Source organism: Anabrus simplex, chromosome 2 (assembly GCF_040414725.1).
Source record: "Anabrus simplex isolate iqAnaSimp1 chromosome 2, ASM4041472v1, whole genome shotgun sequence".
In the NCBI taxonomy this organism is placed as follows: domain Eukaryota; kingdom Metazoa; phylum Arthropoda; class Insecta; order Orthoptera; family Tettigoniidae; genus Anabrus; species Anabrus simplex.
The window spans coordinates 770320404-770338461 of record NC_090266.1 but is presented as its reverse complement, the minus strand read 5'-3'; the positions used below and the strand labels follow the sequence as shown (position 1 = coordinate 770338461).

The 18058-nt window shown below is 38.8% G+C and overlaps 1 protein-coding gene across 2 annotated transcripts in view; it reads right to left on the bottom strand.

The window, feature by feature from the left end:
* LOC136864443 (uncharacterized) overlaps positions 1 to 11765 on the bottom strand; it is a 106856-nt gene extending 95091 nt beyond the window's left edge. For both annotated transcript variants that reach the window (XM_067141444.2, XM_067141446.2), the window contains exon 1: positions 11437 to 11765. In XM_067141444.2, coding sequence (XP_066997545.2) covers positions 11437 to 11577 — 141 coding nt within the window. In that variant the 5' untranslated portion in view covers positions 11578 to 11765. The remainder of the gene's footprint in view (positions 1 to 11436) is intronic.
* Between the last annotated feature and the right edge of the window lie 6293 nt (positions 11766 to 18058).

Below are 18058 nucleotides of genomic sequence, written 5' to 3'. Positions count from 1 at the left end.
ATCTTTACATCGGTCTGTTTTCAGACCAACTTTGCTTTACGGGAGCGAACGCTGGGTGGACTCAGGACATCTTATTCACAAGTTAGAATTAACAGACATGAAAGTAGCGAGAATTTTTGCTGGTACAAACAGGAGGGTACTAGGAATGAGGAGGTAAAGGCTAAGTTAGGAATGAACTTGATGCATGAAGCTGTACACATAAACCGGCTTCAGTGGTGGGGTCATGTGAGGCGAATGGAGGAGGATAGGTTACCTAGGAGAATAATGGAATCTGTTATGGAGGGTAAGAGACATAGAAGGAGACCAAGACAATGATGGTTAAACTCAGTTTCTGACGATTAAAGATACGAGGTATAGAAATAAATGAGGCCACAGCACTATTTGCAAATAGAGAGAGAATCGTGGCGACATTTAGTAAATTCACAGAGCCTTGCAGACTTAATGCTGAAAAGTATAACTGTCTATAATGATTATGCATGTGATGTATGAATGTACGTATGTTAAATAGAGGCTCCACAGTATCTGCTTTACGTCGCACCGACAAAGACAGGTCTTATGGTGACCATGGGATAGGAAAAGACTAGGAGTTAGAAGGAAGAGACCATTGGGCTTAACTAAGGTACAGCCCCTGCATTTGTCTGGAATGAAAATGGGAGGAACAAGGCCAGAATTCGCCGGCACAGCTATGACGACATACTTACGGGACCTCCTGGGTAGGAGGGGTTTCGGGTGGGGAGAACTTAAAAGATACTGAAGAATTTTCAACTTTTATTTCCTCTCCCTTCACTTTCTTTCAGCCCCCGCCTGTATTCCACCGGCATCCATTTAACCTATTTTATACGTAGTTATTTGACTTATATATTCGCATACTAATCTAATTTAACTTACCTGTTATCAATTCCTGGTGGCAGGCCGTCTTGAACCGGCGATCTTCAACTCCGTAGTCCATCAGCTTATCCACTCAGCTAACATGTTACTTGATAATTTGAAGCGTAAACGATGTATATATAGATACATATAGTACATTACCAGTAATAGAGATGGCATTGCAATGTAATTAATATTTACCCCAAAAGATGACTCTGTCGTCTCTCTCTGAACTGTCGCCAACTTAACTTTTACGAGGAACAAAAATACATCAAACTCAAATCACGAGTTTCATTACCAGCAGTGTGATTATTGTTTGAAGAGGGAGTACAAGTAGACGAAAACAAACCAGTCGTGTGTCCAGGTATGTTATAGTCTTGATTGCTATTTTAAGAGGAAGTAGGCCTACAACTAGACGAAAACAATCGAGTTGTGTGTCCAGCTCTGTCATAGTCGTGATTATAGTTTTAAGAGGAAGTATAACTAGAGATAAACAGTCGAGTCGTGTGTTCAGTTCTGTGATAGTCGTGATGATTGTTTTAAGACGAAGTAGAACTAGCCAAAACAATTATAACTCCCGTTCAGTGCTGCATCCATACTAGTAATTATTATTTTAAGAGGGAGTACATCTACGTAAACACAAGAAGTCCATCTTCTGTCTACTCCTGTGCCAACTTTTGGTGAGTACCCATAAATTCATGTCCTGTCTCAGTGGTTGCAATATACTCGTGTGTATAGTGTTGCTTTCCTATTCGTGATGTCATCACCAAAAGTGTACTTCCAACAACAGTCGCTCAATTAGCAATGCTGTCGCACCTAACCGAACCTAACCTAACGTGTCACTACCAGTGGTTTTCGGTGGATCACAACCTAACCTGTCACTATCAGTGGTTTTCGGTGGATCACAACCTAACCTGACACTACCAGTGGTTTTCGGTGGATCACCCCGCTAAATTAGTAATGCTGTCGCACCTAACCAAACCTAACCTAACGTGTCACTATCAGTGGTTTTCGGTGGATCACCCCGCTAAATTAGTAATGCTGTCGCACCTAACCAAACCTAACCTAACGTGTCACCAGCTTTGGTTTTCGGTGGATCACAACCTAACCTGACACTATCAGTGGTTTTCGGTGGATCACCCCGCTAAATTAGTAATGCTGTCGCACCTAACCAAACCTAACCTAACCTGTCACTAGTTTTGGTTTTCGGTGGATCACAACCTAACCTGTCACTATCAGTGGTTTTCGGTGGATCACAACCTAACCTGTCACTATCAGTGGATTTCGGTGGATCACCGCGCTAAATTAGTAATGCTGTCGAACCTAACCAAACCTAACCTAACGTGTCACTACCAGTGGTTTTCGGTGGATCACAACCTAACCTGTCACTGTCAGTGGTTTTCGGTGGATCACCGCGCTAAATTAGTAATGCTGTCGGCAGCCCTGAAGATGGTTTTCCGTGGCTCCCCATTTTCATACCAGGCAAATGCTGGGACTGTACCTTAATCAAGGCCACGGCCACTTCCTTCCCATTCCCTCCTATCTGTGTCAGTGCGAAGTAAAGCAACTAGCAAATAAAAGTGGTTTTCGGTGAATCACAATTGCTTTCGTAAAGGATGCTAGAGGCTGTTGGCCGCTTCGCGGCCCTAACATGGGGGCTTATGCCCACCGACCCCCTTTTGCTTGTCTCTAGACCAATGGTTTTGCCACTAGCCGGACTTAACCAAACCAGATCAGTGCTTTTCCTACTTGCCGGACGTACTTAATATTCGTAAAGTTTTTGCGAAATCAAGTCAGCCCTATCATATCGCGCCGTTAATATCTATTTCACTATCCAACTAGTCAATTTTTAACCCAATCTAGTGGCTGTGAATTGTGTTACGCAGTCTCAAACAGCTAAATATACCAGACCATTAATTCATACATTTAGCGGCTGCTACACGTTCCTTCGAATTATCCGCCATGTTTGCAAACATCAACTCGCTAAACACGTCATACATGACGTCATATAGACGCACGAGCAGCAGCCGCGGAGCCCGTGCTCGCCCGTGCCGGCGGATCCTGGACTTATACCAAATGGGAAACCACGTAAAACCATCTTTGGGGCTGCCGACAGTGGGGTTTGAACCCACTATCTCCTGAATGCAAGCTGATAGCTACATGACCCAAACCGCACAGCCACTCAGTTAATGTAATTCAACCAATTTTTTTCTTTGTTATTGGTTTTACAATGCAATGACTCCAACAAGTTATATGGCAACGACAGTAAGGAAGTAACCGTGGCCTTATGTATGGTACAGCTCAAACATCGACATGGTGTGAAAATGAGAAACCATCTCCAGGACTACCAACAGTAGGGTTCTTCTGAATGTGAACCGATAGCTACATGGTCCAAACTCACTTGATAATTCAAACCATCAATGAAAGTTAAAATGAATTGAGAATCTATTAGACACCTTGATGCCGACTTCCAAATACTTCATCTTCTTATATCATTGATTCTATAGAATTTGTATAAATAGATTAATTTGCATGCATGACATGACAGATGATTCAGATATTGACCAAGCAAGCTGGCAGTGCAGTCTGGGTCATGTAGCTGTGAGCTTGTATTCAGGAGATGGTGGATTCAAAGTAAACAAAGCTTATCACAAGACTTCATGTCCAAGATAGCATCATAACGAGAAGTGACTCAGTCATTATAAACATTACAAGCAAATTCAATTTCTTCCTTATTCCTATGGTATAGATATACAGTAGGTGACATTCAATGAATGAACTATGCAAAGACGTGTATAAAACATATCCCAAAGCAAAAAAAAAAAAAAAAATGCTAAAAACATCTGTTGGAATCTGAGCATTATCTAGGCATAAACTGGACAAAATGCCTCACTCTTCGGTATACACAGTAGACACTAAATTCACAAAGGCATAAAAAGATGTGTATGATACATCATCTTGAAGAGGGCTGCCTACCCATGGCAGTAAAGGCATGCTCAATTCACCTGACAAGACATGGCCTTGATTCACAACACAAAGTCGAAAATGTTACAACCGAGACAATTCTGGAATTAACTCAGCCTACACCAGAAATAGGTGCCAGTACCAAGTTAAATCCTAGTGGCAAGGTGCAGCCTTCACATGACCTGTATGGAAGTTGACTTTTCTTTGAAAATGTCCTGAAATGGATAGGCTATCATAGGATAAGTAATGTTCTGAAAAGCATTGAAGGATGCATACTAAGTTCAAAAGTAATCATATTTGGAATTTCAAGGAAATATTAAAGTAGCAAGATCTGTTTGATAGTAAAGGGTGAGCAAAAACCCACAATAGGGTCTGTTAAGATCACAAATTAAAGAAACCACGTGCACATGAGAACATGGAAGGGTGTGTCTTACAGCAAAAACTTTTGATGTGTTGACCATAAAAGCTTGCAAGAAAAAAAAGTTAATCACAACCGTTTTCAAGAAACATGTATTGCCTAATATATTTACAAAAGATTTCAGTAACTTACCTTTTAACACTTACGGTACTTAAATTCAGAGTTTGCCAGTTTTTCAGGCATAGGTATCCAAAAGTCTGCACCAAATTTGTGATCTGCATGACAAGTGTTATTTTTTGACTCTTTGGAAGCACACTACTGGTACTTTCAATTGTTTTCATAAATTCTACATTAATTTGATTTTAGCTTACCAATCGCTTACCGTATCTCAGTGATTAGGCAAATGAATTCCAAGATGAATAAGAAATACTACAGCCTCATTTCTTTTTATGACCAAAATGAGAACGACAATTCGTTGGCTACACTACTACTTCCTGGACTTTACCCATTTACTTGCGGTTGACACACTGTCTGGATTAAGCTCCAACTTTATGTATAGATGCTTTTCCTGGCACCATCCCTATTTGGAGGGATGTATTCACTATTACATGTTCCTCTGGTAGTTTGTAGGTTAACGTAAATTAAGATGTGTATTGAGATGCACACAAACACCCCGCCTCCGAGCTAGAGGAATTAATCTGGAGGCTGGAATCCATGGCTCAGCCAAGAATCGAACCTGAGGCCATCTGAATCAAAGGCCAGTATGCTGACCTTTGAGCCAAGGAGCCAGACGTGTAACATGGGTTACACTATAGAATGAAATTTATAAACAATCATACAGGCCTACTAGGCTATCTGCTATTCAAAATGATCACCACCAAGTGAGTTGGCCGTGCGGTTTGGACCGCATAGCTGTGAGATTGCATTCTGGAGATGGGGGATTCAAATCCCAACATCAGCAGCCCAGGAGATGGTTGTCCATGGTTTCCTATTTTCACACCAAGCAAATGCTGTACCTTAATTAACCCTCAATTGGGCACGTAGCGGTCTAAACGACTGACCTCTAAAACTTTTGGACAAGGAATCCGTCTGAAGGTCAGCTATGCCCCCCCTCCTCCAGACTATCTCCCCCAAGGGATCATCTAGCCACCTGATAGGGTAGCCCCTCCTCAGTCGCCCTGTATACAGGGAGGTAGATGGTCGAGTCAGTCTGCGGTCTTTTACACCGGTGCGCCCGTTAGTGTAACTTGTCTCTCGGTCATTGCGATCAGTATGCGCCCAGGTGTGTTTTACTAGATTCGTTTAGTTTTTTGTGCGTATACATCTCAATATGGATCCTGCTGAAGAGTGTTGAAAAGGAAGAAAGTGAAAGAATAACTGCATTTGTGAAAGACAGAGACAAAGCAGTAGGATGCCTATTGGAAGAAGTTGATGAGGCAGCAGAAGATACTTCCAGACAGCAGCCACAAAGTGATGATAAAGGTGAAACTGACAATCTTCAGGTTAGTGACCATGATACAGATATGAGCTATCTTGTGATGACGGATGCGGTGCTGGTGTTTCTGAAGTGAATTTGACAGGCAAGGACGGTGAGACAGTATGGCGTGCGCACCCAACATTCGTAAGGACTGGTCGTGGACCAGGTTATAATATTGTAACATGCCTTCCAGGGCCTAAATTTTAGCCAGGAATGTTAAAACTCCAATTGAAACCTGGGAGCTATTTTTTCCCGACGATATTGTACAAAAGACTGTCGACTATACCAATATTTGGTTAGAGAAAGAGAGATAACTTCCAGCGTGAAAGAGACTGCAGACCTACTAATGTTATGGAACTCAGAGCACTCTTAGGGCTGTTCTACTTTTCAGGTGCTTTTAGGTCGGCTCACCGGCTTGTGGAAGATCTTTGGGCTACAGATGGTACAGGGATCGATGTTTTCTGTAGCATTATGAGCATCAAGCGCATCAAGGTGTTAATGCGTGCTTTGCGCTTTGACAACATTGACGATCGAGAACGCCGTCCACCAGTTGATAAAATGTCAAAAATTCGTGAAATATTTGATCATTTTGTTCAAAAATGTATCAGCTTGTACTGGCCTAGTGAGTACGTAACTATAGATGAAATGCTCAAAGGTTTCCGAAGCAACTGTCCTTCCTTTCAGACAATTCCTGCCTAACAAGCCGGCTAAGTACGGTTTAAAAATATTTGGACTAGCATGTGCAAGAACGTACTACACAGTGAAAATGGAACTCTATGTAGGCCAGCAACCCATTGGACCCTACCAGCAGGCAAATACACCAAAAGAAATCGTTGAACGAATGGTACAGCCCATCTCTCAAACAGGGAGAAATATCACAATGGATAATTGGTTTACCTCCGTTCCTCTTGTAGCTCACCTGAGAGAAGTTCATAAGTTGATAGCAGTTGGAACGATGAGAAAAAACAAAAAGGAGATTCCTCCGACTTTCACGGAGCTGAAATCAAGACCTGTGAATAGCAGCTTGTTCGGGCTCCGGGATGACTGCACTCGGGTGTCATACAAACCCAAGGCGAACAAGGTTGTTCTGCTCAACTCCACCTTCCACAAAACAGATGCCATAGATGAAGAATCGGGGGAAGCTAGGAAGCCTAAAATACTGACATTTTACAATCTTACTAAAGGAGGTATCGACACTGTAGATCAGCTCAAAGAGACTTATTCAGTGTCAAGGAGAAGCTGCAGATGACCTCTCACCATGTTCTTTTTTCTAATGAACATAGGTGCAATCAACACCTTCATAGTGCACCGAGAGGCTTCTGATGAAACATGGAGACTATATGATTTCATAAAGAGTTTGGCATGGAGCCTTTGTACTGACTTTGTGTAGTTTCGAGTGACCCCAATCGCTTCTGCTAAAATTCCTTCTAATTTTATACTTGTGGTCAGTTCTGCCGATATAACTATTTTCCAACCGAAGCCTCTCACGGATTTCTCCCCATGCTTCTTCTCCTGTATAGGCTCTATATAATCCTATAAGTCTAGTTTTCCCCCCTTACCACGAAACCTCAAGATGAGAATACAAAACATGCTCGAAAGCAGAGGAGAAGACATTCCAGAGCAGCTGGCGAAGCACTTTCTGAGGTCCAAATTCTTATTGACTGTTTCCCATGGTTTAAATGGATTAAAATCAGGACGGACTAGTATGTAAATGAAGATCAGTTTAGTTTTAGATCAGGAAGAGCGACTAGAGCGGCAATAGTGGAATTATGATGGTCTTGGAAAGGTTGGAAATGAATAGGATTACCCTTGCGACATTTATTGACTTAGAAAAGGTCCTTAATATCACAAATTGTAAACTGATGTTTGAATGTACGAAAAAGTAGGAATTGACTGTAGGAACATGCAAAACCTGGAAGATTTATAAGAACCAATATATCCAGATAACTGGGGAGTCCCTTTCACCATACTTGTTCAACATGTTTATTAAGGAAGAGAGATATTTTGAAAGAAATGACTAAAGGAATAAAAGTAAACTGAGAACCAATCCAATACATCAGATTTGCTGGTGACATTGCACTGGTTGCAGTTTCAGTAAAGAACATAAATAGGATTTTGAAAGTGCTGGCAGCAGCACTCAGACAGTACAAACTAACGATCAGTGTTCAGAAAACAAAGATTCAAACAGTGAACAAGAATACACCAAGAGCTACTGTGAAGATACAGCTAGGAACACCTACAATATAGAAAAAGTATAACAAATCTGTTACTTGGAAAGCATTGTCCCTGAAGACAACAGATGTGCTTCTGAAATAAATTTTTTTTAAATAAATAGAAGGATAGCACTGGTTAAACAAGCTTTCCAAACTAAGGATATTTTAACTAGCAGGCACATGAACACTGAGACAAGGAAGGCGTTTGCAAAAGTCCTACATTTGGATGTAAAACGCGGACAGTTGAGAAAAGGAGAGTGCTTGGCTAGAGGCATTGGAGGTGTGAATATGGAAGAGGATTACAATTTATTATTATATTTTTTACAATTTGCTTTACGTCACACCGACACAGATAGGTCTTATGACGACGATGGGATAGGAAAGGGCTAGGTGTGGGAAGGAAGCAGCCATGGCTTTAATAAAGGTACATCCCCAGCATTTGCCTGTTGTGAAAACAGGAAACCACAGAAAACCATCCTCAGGGCTGCTGACATAGAGGTTCGAATCCCCTATCTCCTGAATGCAAGCTCACAACTGCACGCCCCCAACCACACAGGATGATTAAACGAATGAGCTGGGCTGATAAGAAATCATTGCAAGTTATAAATCTCATTCCGTATTGACAGTTGTGCCTTTACAAATAAAAGTATTTATAAAATCCTCCTTATCAATACAAATCAACTCATCTGTTAGATGAAAAATGTCTTTGGTATATTCTCAAGGCCATCTTGTACAGACTGTTTCATCTAACAGATGAGTTGATTTGTATTGATAAGGAGGATTTTATAGATACTTTTATTTATAAAGTCATAAGAAATCAAACCTGCAAGTTTTAAAAGATGTCATTGAAAACCAGACACTCGTTAAAGAGACAGAAAGGAGGAAAATAAAACTTCTAGGCCACCTGCTGAGACATCGTAAGTTCCTGACAAATATTTTTGAAGGAAAGAGATTCAAACAAACACTCAGAAAAATCATACTTCAAAGACCTGAAGAACATGACGAAGTACAGGAACTACACAGAAGTGATGAGAGCAGCACAAAAGAGAGGAGAATGGTTGCAGCAACAAGGCTTTGCCATTAGTACGTGATTATGAATGACTGTCAGTATTTATTAAAAACTTGACATTTTACAATGTAGTAATATAATGTTACAGATTTTACGTTCCACTATTACCTGCTGGAGTTCTTTTACAGTTTTAGCATAACTTATCTACTGACACAAGACTAGCATAACCGAATACCTCCAAATACTCTGTCAGAATCAAGCCTGCTACCTTGTCAGGTACTGAGCAGAGTGGCCACATGTTAACATGGTACAGCTATGTAATAGTAATTATAATATATTTTACATCCCACTAACTACCTTTGTTGATTGTCGGAGACGCCGAGGTGCCAGAATTTTTTCCACAGGAGTTATTTTACAGTACGGCTATGGAGCCAAGCTCTGCCATTGGGAGACGTGTACAGTACGTGAAACGTTTAGTGATACTTTGGCTCCCTAGTGCTAAATCGGTATACCTCCGTTATCTTCAAGATCTGTATTGGCAACCCTTGACACACAAACTATGAATCGATTATGCATCGCTGCGGGACATCTAGCGTACACTTTACGTACTAGTACTGTTGTTGCGATTGTGGAAGTGATATTTCTGAGAATTCATGCTAGGAACAAGATTAGCATCGAGAAATGTTATATAATATTATACAATATGTGCACGACACAGTTGTTGGTTTAAGGTGATTAAGGTTTAGATAATTCATATTGATCGATCATACGACTGATTCAATTCAATTTCATTTCCATTCAGTTGGCAATATTACCGGAACCGGAGTAGCTCCCTCCTTACTCCTCACCCCCGTAAAAAAGAAGTATCACTAAAAGTTTCATGGACTGTAGGTTTGAACCGCACCAATGGCTGTCCTGAGAATGGTTTTCTATGGTTTCTGATTTTCACTTCCAGGCAAATGCCAGGCTGCCAGTATTTATTAAAAACTTGACATTTTACAAATTGGCACAGCCAATTCCTTCCACCACCTTACCCAATTTTATTCACCATCATTTATTTCATCCTTAACTCCTTAACTGAGATTGGTGTCAGGAAGGCCATATAGCCATAAAAACATGCCACATAATTTCATCTCATCTCATCCCCGACCCCATATTAAAAAAAAAAAACAGGATTAAGAAGTAGACATATATACTTGTTGTCAAGTACTTTTTAACATGTCTATCTTGCATATGTCGAAGATAGAAAGGGGAAAAGTCACAACAATTTTGCAAAGAGTTCAAGGTCCAGAGCCAAGTATGAAATGGAAAGTTTTATTTCACAATTTTTCTCCACCCAATTACACTAACAGTACCAGGCTACCAGGCACAATCAGGCTACACTGTAAATGAATGAATTATGTTTACTCCTTATCAAAAATGTACGATTCGAATTTTCTAGTGTTACTATTCTCAAAGACTAGACAACGGTTCTACCTACCAAATACGCACTAACAAAACATGACAGAATTGAAATTTAATAACAATTCCAAAACAAGTGATTCCATCCTCACAGGAGAATAACATGCAATCTGCATATAATCAACCAACAGTAGGCTTATATGCTTCTGTAAGATCACAATTCCTCTTATCTTCTGCACATAATTTTAGAATCTCATTCATGAAAATCTTATATGCTTCTGTAAGATCTCAATTCCTCTTATCTTCTGCACATAATTTTAGAATCTCATTCATGAAAATATTTAGAAAAAACCACTATTAAACTTTTGCAACCCATAATGAAAATGTTGACACTGTTTGATTTCTTCATTTTTTGTGGCAATGACCAAAATAATAATAAATATGAGCAAGTTTAAAGGTCTCTAATTCCCAGGAATGTTTTCCTAAAGAGTCTTCAGACTAGTTAGCATATATTTATCATCAAGTAAAGATGGATAAGCAACACAACATAAAGTTATCCGAGTTAATAACAAAGGTTACAAGCATTTTGATACTAAGTGATAGATTAATATGCCTTGTTCATAGACCTATGCCTTCGATTTTGGTCCTGACAGCTAGAGTTCAAAATAACTCATACAAAAAAAAAAAGCATACGCCTAATTTATTTTGATGTCATAGGCTCTAACTTATATATCTTATTGGCATATATAAGGGCAGGGTGTTTACAAAACAAATAACCAGTATGGTCGTAAAAATATATCAATTCAAGCAGGTAAATCGATACTGTAAAATTCGAAGAAAACTATGAACTGTTCAGGAAGTTTTTAACACCTACTATCTGACATACACTTGTCATTATCAATGTCAATCTTTCAACTAGCCTACAATATACTGAAAATCCTCTCGATAAACAGTGCTCTGATAATAAGAAGGATAAAAAGCAAACTGTTTCCAAAAGTGATCCAATGCCACAGGCTTCAAAGTTCATATATGAGTTATCTGAACTTGTGAAATGTGACAACACCCCTCCAGTGTAGGAGTTGTCAACAGATTAACGCCAGTTATTTGAAATACCACGCAGGTGCTCAAAACACTTGAAGAGCCTTACCTGCACGGGAAGACAGATCTGTATTTTGGTGGGGAGTTGCCTCCTACGTCCTTCCTCACGAAAAATATGCATCTTCGTTCCTTCACTTGAAGTACACAAGCGACACAGTTCATAATAGTTTACTCTCCTGTAACCAGCCATTACTAAATTTCAGAGCATGAGAATAAGCGCTGAAATTGTACTAAAATTAAAAATCAACTACCGAAAAACATTTCCATTAATTGCACCAACACTGTTCTAAACAACGACAAATTCCGAATCGATCAATCGGAAAGGCAAATGCAAAATAAGTTTTTTTGTCGTCAACTTCAAACAGCTCCTATCACAGAGTAAAAACAAAACTTGGAGTAAAAAGGTGAAGGTTGCATACATGAAAGCAAATACAGTTCACATAACACAGAACTCTCCACGAGGCATCGAGGGACAGCGTTTTGAGCCCTATCTAGTGCTGTAACTTGGAGTTACTTCAAAAATCAAATCAAAATCTCTTTATTTTCAATGAGGTGTCTACCTCGGTGGCAAATGGTGCACTAAAATACATTTTGGCAAGCACTAAATTCTAAATTAACAAGAGAAGAAGAATTTTTTTCTAGAATACAAAATATACAATTTACGCTAACAATTTTTTTCTATTAAACAAACAGATCACGCTTAATAAATTTATATTGTTTACAAAATTCTACTTATAATATCTCCTATACTTACAAACATAGTCAACTCATATACAGTAACTTATGTGTTACTTCAATTGATACTATGCAACTGGTATAAGATTAAAATTTACATTGCATTTATTTCCTTTTTTTTTTTTTTTTTTACCATGTTGGAACCTAAGTAGCATAACGATCTGCTGCGTCTTAACCAGAGCACATTTTGCCACCATTTTTCAGAGTTCCTGAAGGGCCTTCACAGCTACCGTAGCGGTCCCAAGGCCCTCGACTACTCTGTGCAATTCCCTTCCAAACTTTCTCTTCCTGTGATATATTATTTCCTACTTTGACTTTCTGAACCCTTGAATTTAGAAATGTTCTTATCCAACGTATAACACGTACGTCCAATCTTATTCCCTCCAATTTCTATTTAATATTCCATGTTCCACTCTATCAAAGGCTTTGGAAAGATCTATGGCTATGCAATCTAACTGGCCTACTGAATCCAAGTGATCTGATATGTCCTGCTGAAATCCCACCAGTTGTGCCTCACAAGAAAATTTCTTTCTAAATCCATACTGGCCCCTCACGAACCAATTTTTATCATCACATATCCCTCTGATGTACTTTGATATTAAACTCTCCAGTATTTTACAAACTATACTGGTCAGGCTAATTGGTATGTAGTTCTCTGGTTTCCTTTTATCACCCTTTCCTTTATAATTTGGTATTATTATAGATTCCTTCCATTCTTATGGTATTACACTATTATTTATGACATAGTCAAAGAGAAATTTTAAATAAGGCACTATGTACCACCCCATTGTCTTTAATACCTCCCCAGTAATTTGATCACTTCCTGCTGCTTTTCCTTGCTGAAGCAGTTGGATTCCTCTAAAAATATCTTCATTTGTGAATGAGAGGCTTCTTGTTTCCCTATGTCTCCCTCTCTACCTTCTGTTACTGTTTCCAACTCCTGACAATCTTCTACTGAATCTCTGAATTCCCTACTAAATAGATTTCCTTTCTCAGTATCTGTTAAACAGTGTTCACCCACTTCTCCCAGCATTATAGGAATTTGGATTCCTTTTCCTTCTTGATTCCTAATATATGAATACAGCTTTTCCCATTTCCCTTTGTGGTCATTACCCTCTTGAAGTATGCCATTCATATATTTCTCTTTTGCTTCCTTTTTCACTCTATTCAGTTCCCTCATTAGCTGTTTTCTAGTTTCTCTATTCTCCCTACCTTCTTTGATTTTCCTGTTTACTGTCCTACATTTTAATTTTCTTATTTCCCTAGTATAATAAACAGGGTCTGAGGTCATTTTACCCTTCTTAACAGGTACAAATCTCTTCTCTCCTTCCCAAATGATTCCTTTAAATTTAGCCCAAAGTGTATCCACATTACTCCCTTCACTTATCCAACAAATGAATTGTGATTTAAGGTAAGTCCCGAATTCATCAACTTTAGTTTTTCTGTATAATTTTTTGTCTTGTGTGACCCTCTTATTAAGCATTTTTGGTACGAGTCCTACACCCATTATTACAGCCTTATGATCACCTATTCCTTCAATTACCTCACTTTTATCAACAATTTCCCACGGTTTAACCAAGAATACATGTAGCAAGTTATCGAGACGAGTCGGTTCTTGTACTACTTGTGTAAATCCTCCCTCCCAAATTAACTTATTTGCCAGTTTCTGTTCATGGGCTTCACTTGCAACTCCATTCCATTCAACTTCAGGCAACCTTAGATCACCCGCAATTATTACCATATCATTATTATTGTTTTTATGAGTATAATCTATTATTTTCTCAAATATTTTCATGTCTCTTTCCTCTCTTCCAGGCCTATATCTTCCTATAATTCCCACCTCCTTCATATTATCACAAACTAATTTTATCCCTAATATTTCATCCCTTTCATCGGTAAACCATTCATGTGAACATTAAGTTTCCTTCACCAGAATAAACACTCCCCTCCCTTTTATCTCCTCGGTTTCTACGATAGACTGTATACCATTCTGGAAATACTTCTCTATTACCCACCCCTTCTCTCAACCATGATTATAATAGAGAAATAAAGAGACTAAGAAGGAGGTAAAAGTTGGAAAGAAATAGAGTTAGAAATGGCTGTGGAAGTAAGGAGAAATTGAAGGAACTTACTAGAAAATTTAATCTAGCAAAGAAGGCAGCTAAGGATAACATGATGGCAGGCATAATTGGCAGTCATACAAATTTTAGTGAAAAATGGAAGGGTATGTATAGGTATTTTAAGGCAGAAACAGGTTCCAAGAAGGACATTCCAGGAATAATTAATGAACAAGGGGAGTGTGTATGTGAGGATCTTCAAAAGGCAGAAGTATTCAGTCAGCAGTATGTAAAGATTGTTGGTTACAAGGATAATGTCGAGATAGAGGAAGAGACTAAGGCCAAAGAAGTAATAAAATTTACATAGGATAACAATGACATTTACAATAAGATACAAAAGTTGAAAACTAGAAAAGCGGCTTGAATTGTTCAGATTTCTGGGGATATACTAAAGACAATGGATTGGAATGTAGTACCATATCTGAAGTACTTATTTGATTATTGTTTGGTCGAAGGAGCTATACCAGATGAATGGAGAGTTGCTATAGTAGCCCCTGTGTATAAAGGAAAGGGTGATAGACATAAAGCTGAAAATTACAGGCCAGTAAGTTTGACATGCATTGTATGTAAGCTTTGGGAAGGCATTCTTTCTGATTATATTAGACATGTTTGTGAAATTACTAACTGGTTCGATAGAAGGCAATTCGGTTTTAGGAAAGGTTATTCCACTGAAGCTCAACTTGTAGGATTCCAGCAAGATATAGCAGATATCTTGGATTCTGGAGGTCAAATGGACTGTATCGCGATTGACATGTCTAAAGCATTTGATAGGGTGGATCATGGGAGACTACTGGCAAAAATGAGTGCAATTGGACTAGACAAAAGAGTGACTGAATGGGTTGCTATATTTCTAGAAAATAGATCTCAGAGAGTTAGAGTAGGTGAAGCTTTGTCTGACCCTGTAATAGTTGAGAGGGGAGTTCCTCAGGGCAGTGTTATCGGACCTTTATGTTTTCTTATATATATAAATGATATGAGTAAAGGAGTGGAATCGGAGGTAAGGCTTTTTGCGGATGATGTTATTCTCTATAGAGTGATAAATAAGTTACAAGATTGTGAGCAACTGCAACGTGACCTCGAATATGTTGTGAGATGGACAGCAGGCAATGGTATGTTGATAAACAGGGCTAAAAGTCAGGTTGTGAGTTTCACAAATAGGAAAAGTCCTCTCAGTTTTAATTACTGCGTTGATGGGGTGAAAGTTCCTTCTGGGGATCATTGTAAGTATATAGGTGTTAATATAAGGAAAGATCTTCACTGGAGTAATCACATAAATGGGATTGTAAATAAAGGATACCGATCTCTACACATGGTTATGAGGGTGTTTAGGGGTTGTAGTAAGGATGTAAAGGAGAGTGCATATAAGTCTCTGGTAAGACCCCAACTAGAGTATGGTTCCAGTGTATGGGACCCTCACCAGGATTACCTGATTCAAGAACTGGAAAAAATCCAAAGAAAAGCAGCTCGATTTGTTCTGGGTGATTTCCGACAAAAGAGTAGCGTTACAAAAATGTTGCAATGTTTGGGTTGGGAAGAATTGAGAGAAAGAAGAAGAGCTGCTCGACTAAGTGGTATGTTCCGAGCTGTCAACGGAGAGATGGCGTGGAATGACATTAGTAGACGAATAGGTTTGAACGGCGTTTATAAAAGTAGGAAAGATCACGATATGAAGATAAAGTTGGAATTCAAGAGGACAAACTGGGGCAAATATTCATTTATAGGAAGGGGAGTTAGGGATTGGAATAACTTACCAAGGGAGATGTTCAATAAATTTCCAATTTCTTTGAAATCATTTCGGAAAGGTCTAGGAAAGCAACAGATAGGGAATCTGCCACCTGGGCGACTGCCCTAAATGCAGATCAGTATTGATTGATTGATTGATTGATTGATTGATTGATTGATTGATTGATTGATTGATTGATTGATTGATTGATTGATTGATTGATTGATTGATTGATTGATTGATTGATTGATTGATTGATTGATTGATTGATTGATTGATTGATTGATTGATTGATTGATTGATTGATTGATTGATTGATACACTCCTATCACCACATTAGTCTCATAAGAATCCATCAATGTACGGTACCGAATTTTAATTGTTTATTTACTACACTCTGACAGTTTACCAAGAGCAATCTCAGACCCCCTTCCTCCCTAAAACTTGACTGTTGCAATTGGGTAACATTTGACTCATGAGTCCCTGGAACCCAGATCCTTGTATATAGATCTTGATTTAAGGATCTGAGTTTTCTGGCAAGTTTCCCTCTATATGCCAGTTTAGTAGTATGGGTTTTCTTAAGTGCATATTAGTTTGCAAATCTATGTTGATAATTGTAGCAATTTGTCTACAGAGAGTTGTTTTTTCCATTACCATTCAGATGTAACCCATGCCTAGTAAACATTTGCCTGCCAAGACCTAAAGTATCCACTACATAGACATTTCTAAAACTCTTACATAATATCTTGATTTTTATATTTGCATCATGTACAGCTTTGTTCACACACGAGTCCTCTAAAAGGTCATATCTGGGTGGCACATTAACTACAATTACTTTTGAGCCTGGTAGTTCGGAAATCTTACCTCTGAGGGTTGTTATTAGTTCCTCACCTTCATTTGCAGCAATGTCATTTGTACCACTCACAATCACCACATAATTGTCCTTCTCTAACACATGATCACAACTTGAAAGGATGTCTTCAGTTTTGGCACCTGGTTTTATTACTTACCCTGTCACGTGCATTAGTTGGTAAAGTTTTTGATTTTATTTACCGGTATGCATTTGGTGCAAGTTAAAATTAGTAATTAATTGCGTGTGCCATTCATTTATATCTCTTCCTTGTATGAGTGGGAAGATATGTGCTGTGTTTGGCTGCAATACATATGAAGTGCGGAAAAATTCACGGTTTTTTCCTCCGTTTCACTCGTGACTAGATTGTGTAGGTAGATATTGTGTTTGCATATATTCTTTCGGTGACAAATATATGTTTGTGGTAGGTACTTTGCGCAATGCGACTCATATTTAAACTGTCTTAAAATATAATATGCTTGTTTCGTTTTATTTATAGTACAGCAGTTACACTACAATAACGATGTCGTGTTCGAGTAGGTGTAATCAGTGGGTTTTGAAATATCATAAAAGTAACTTGAGCAAGAAAGTGTACAAGAAGAAACACTACGCTTATATTAATTACTATTTAATATGTCCATACAATTTTCGAGCCGGCGACTTCAGTTCCGGTAATCTGTGACTGTACAGGAAACGTGTTTTCTGCAACTCGAGGTAAAAGCGGGAACAACGTAACCGCTAATTCGTGCAAGTTTAGATATATTCTAAAGTTAGCTATGACAAATGATTTAGTGCACCCTTCAGAGGACAGTAATTTCTCATAAGATGGCAGTAGATTGCTTGTAATATAATCTGATTTAGGAAATGTACAGTCTCCCTAATACCGGGTGGATAAAATACAACTGGCCCGGAAAATATGTATAAGACTGGCGCGAAATTGACCCTTCTTAATGAGCGGGATAACAACCTATTACAGGAAATGCTGGAAATGCGCCAATCGGTTGCTGTGTGCATCTTCCGCATGCTCTGTCCCTAGAACGTTGCTGCGTCATTACGTGTAACTAAGTTAGTGAGAGGAGCAAACATGTTTAGTGACAAGTTCAATGCAACACAAAATGGTGTTGACGATAAAACAGTACATGTCCGTTGTCGAGTGTTATGCAAAGCACGATTCGTTGAAAACCTGTGCAGAACTGATCGTATAAGAATTTAGGACTGGAAGTGTTTTGGCAAAACGTAAAGCGAA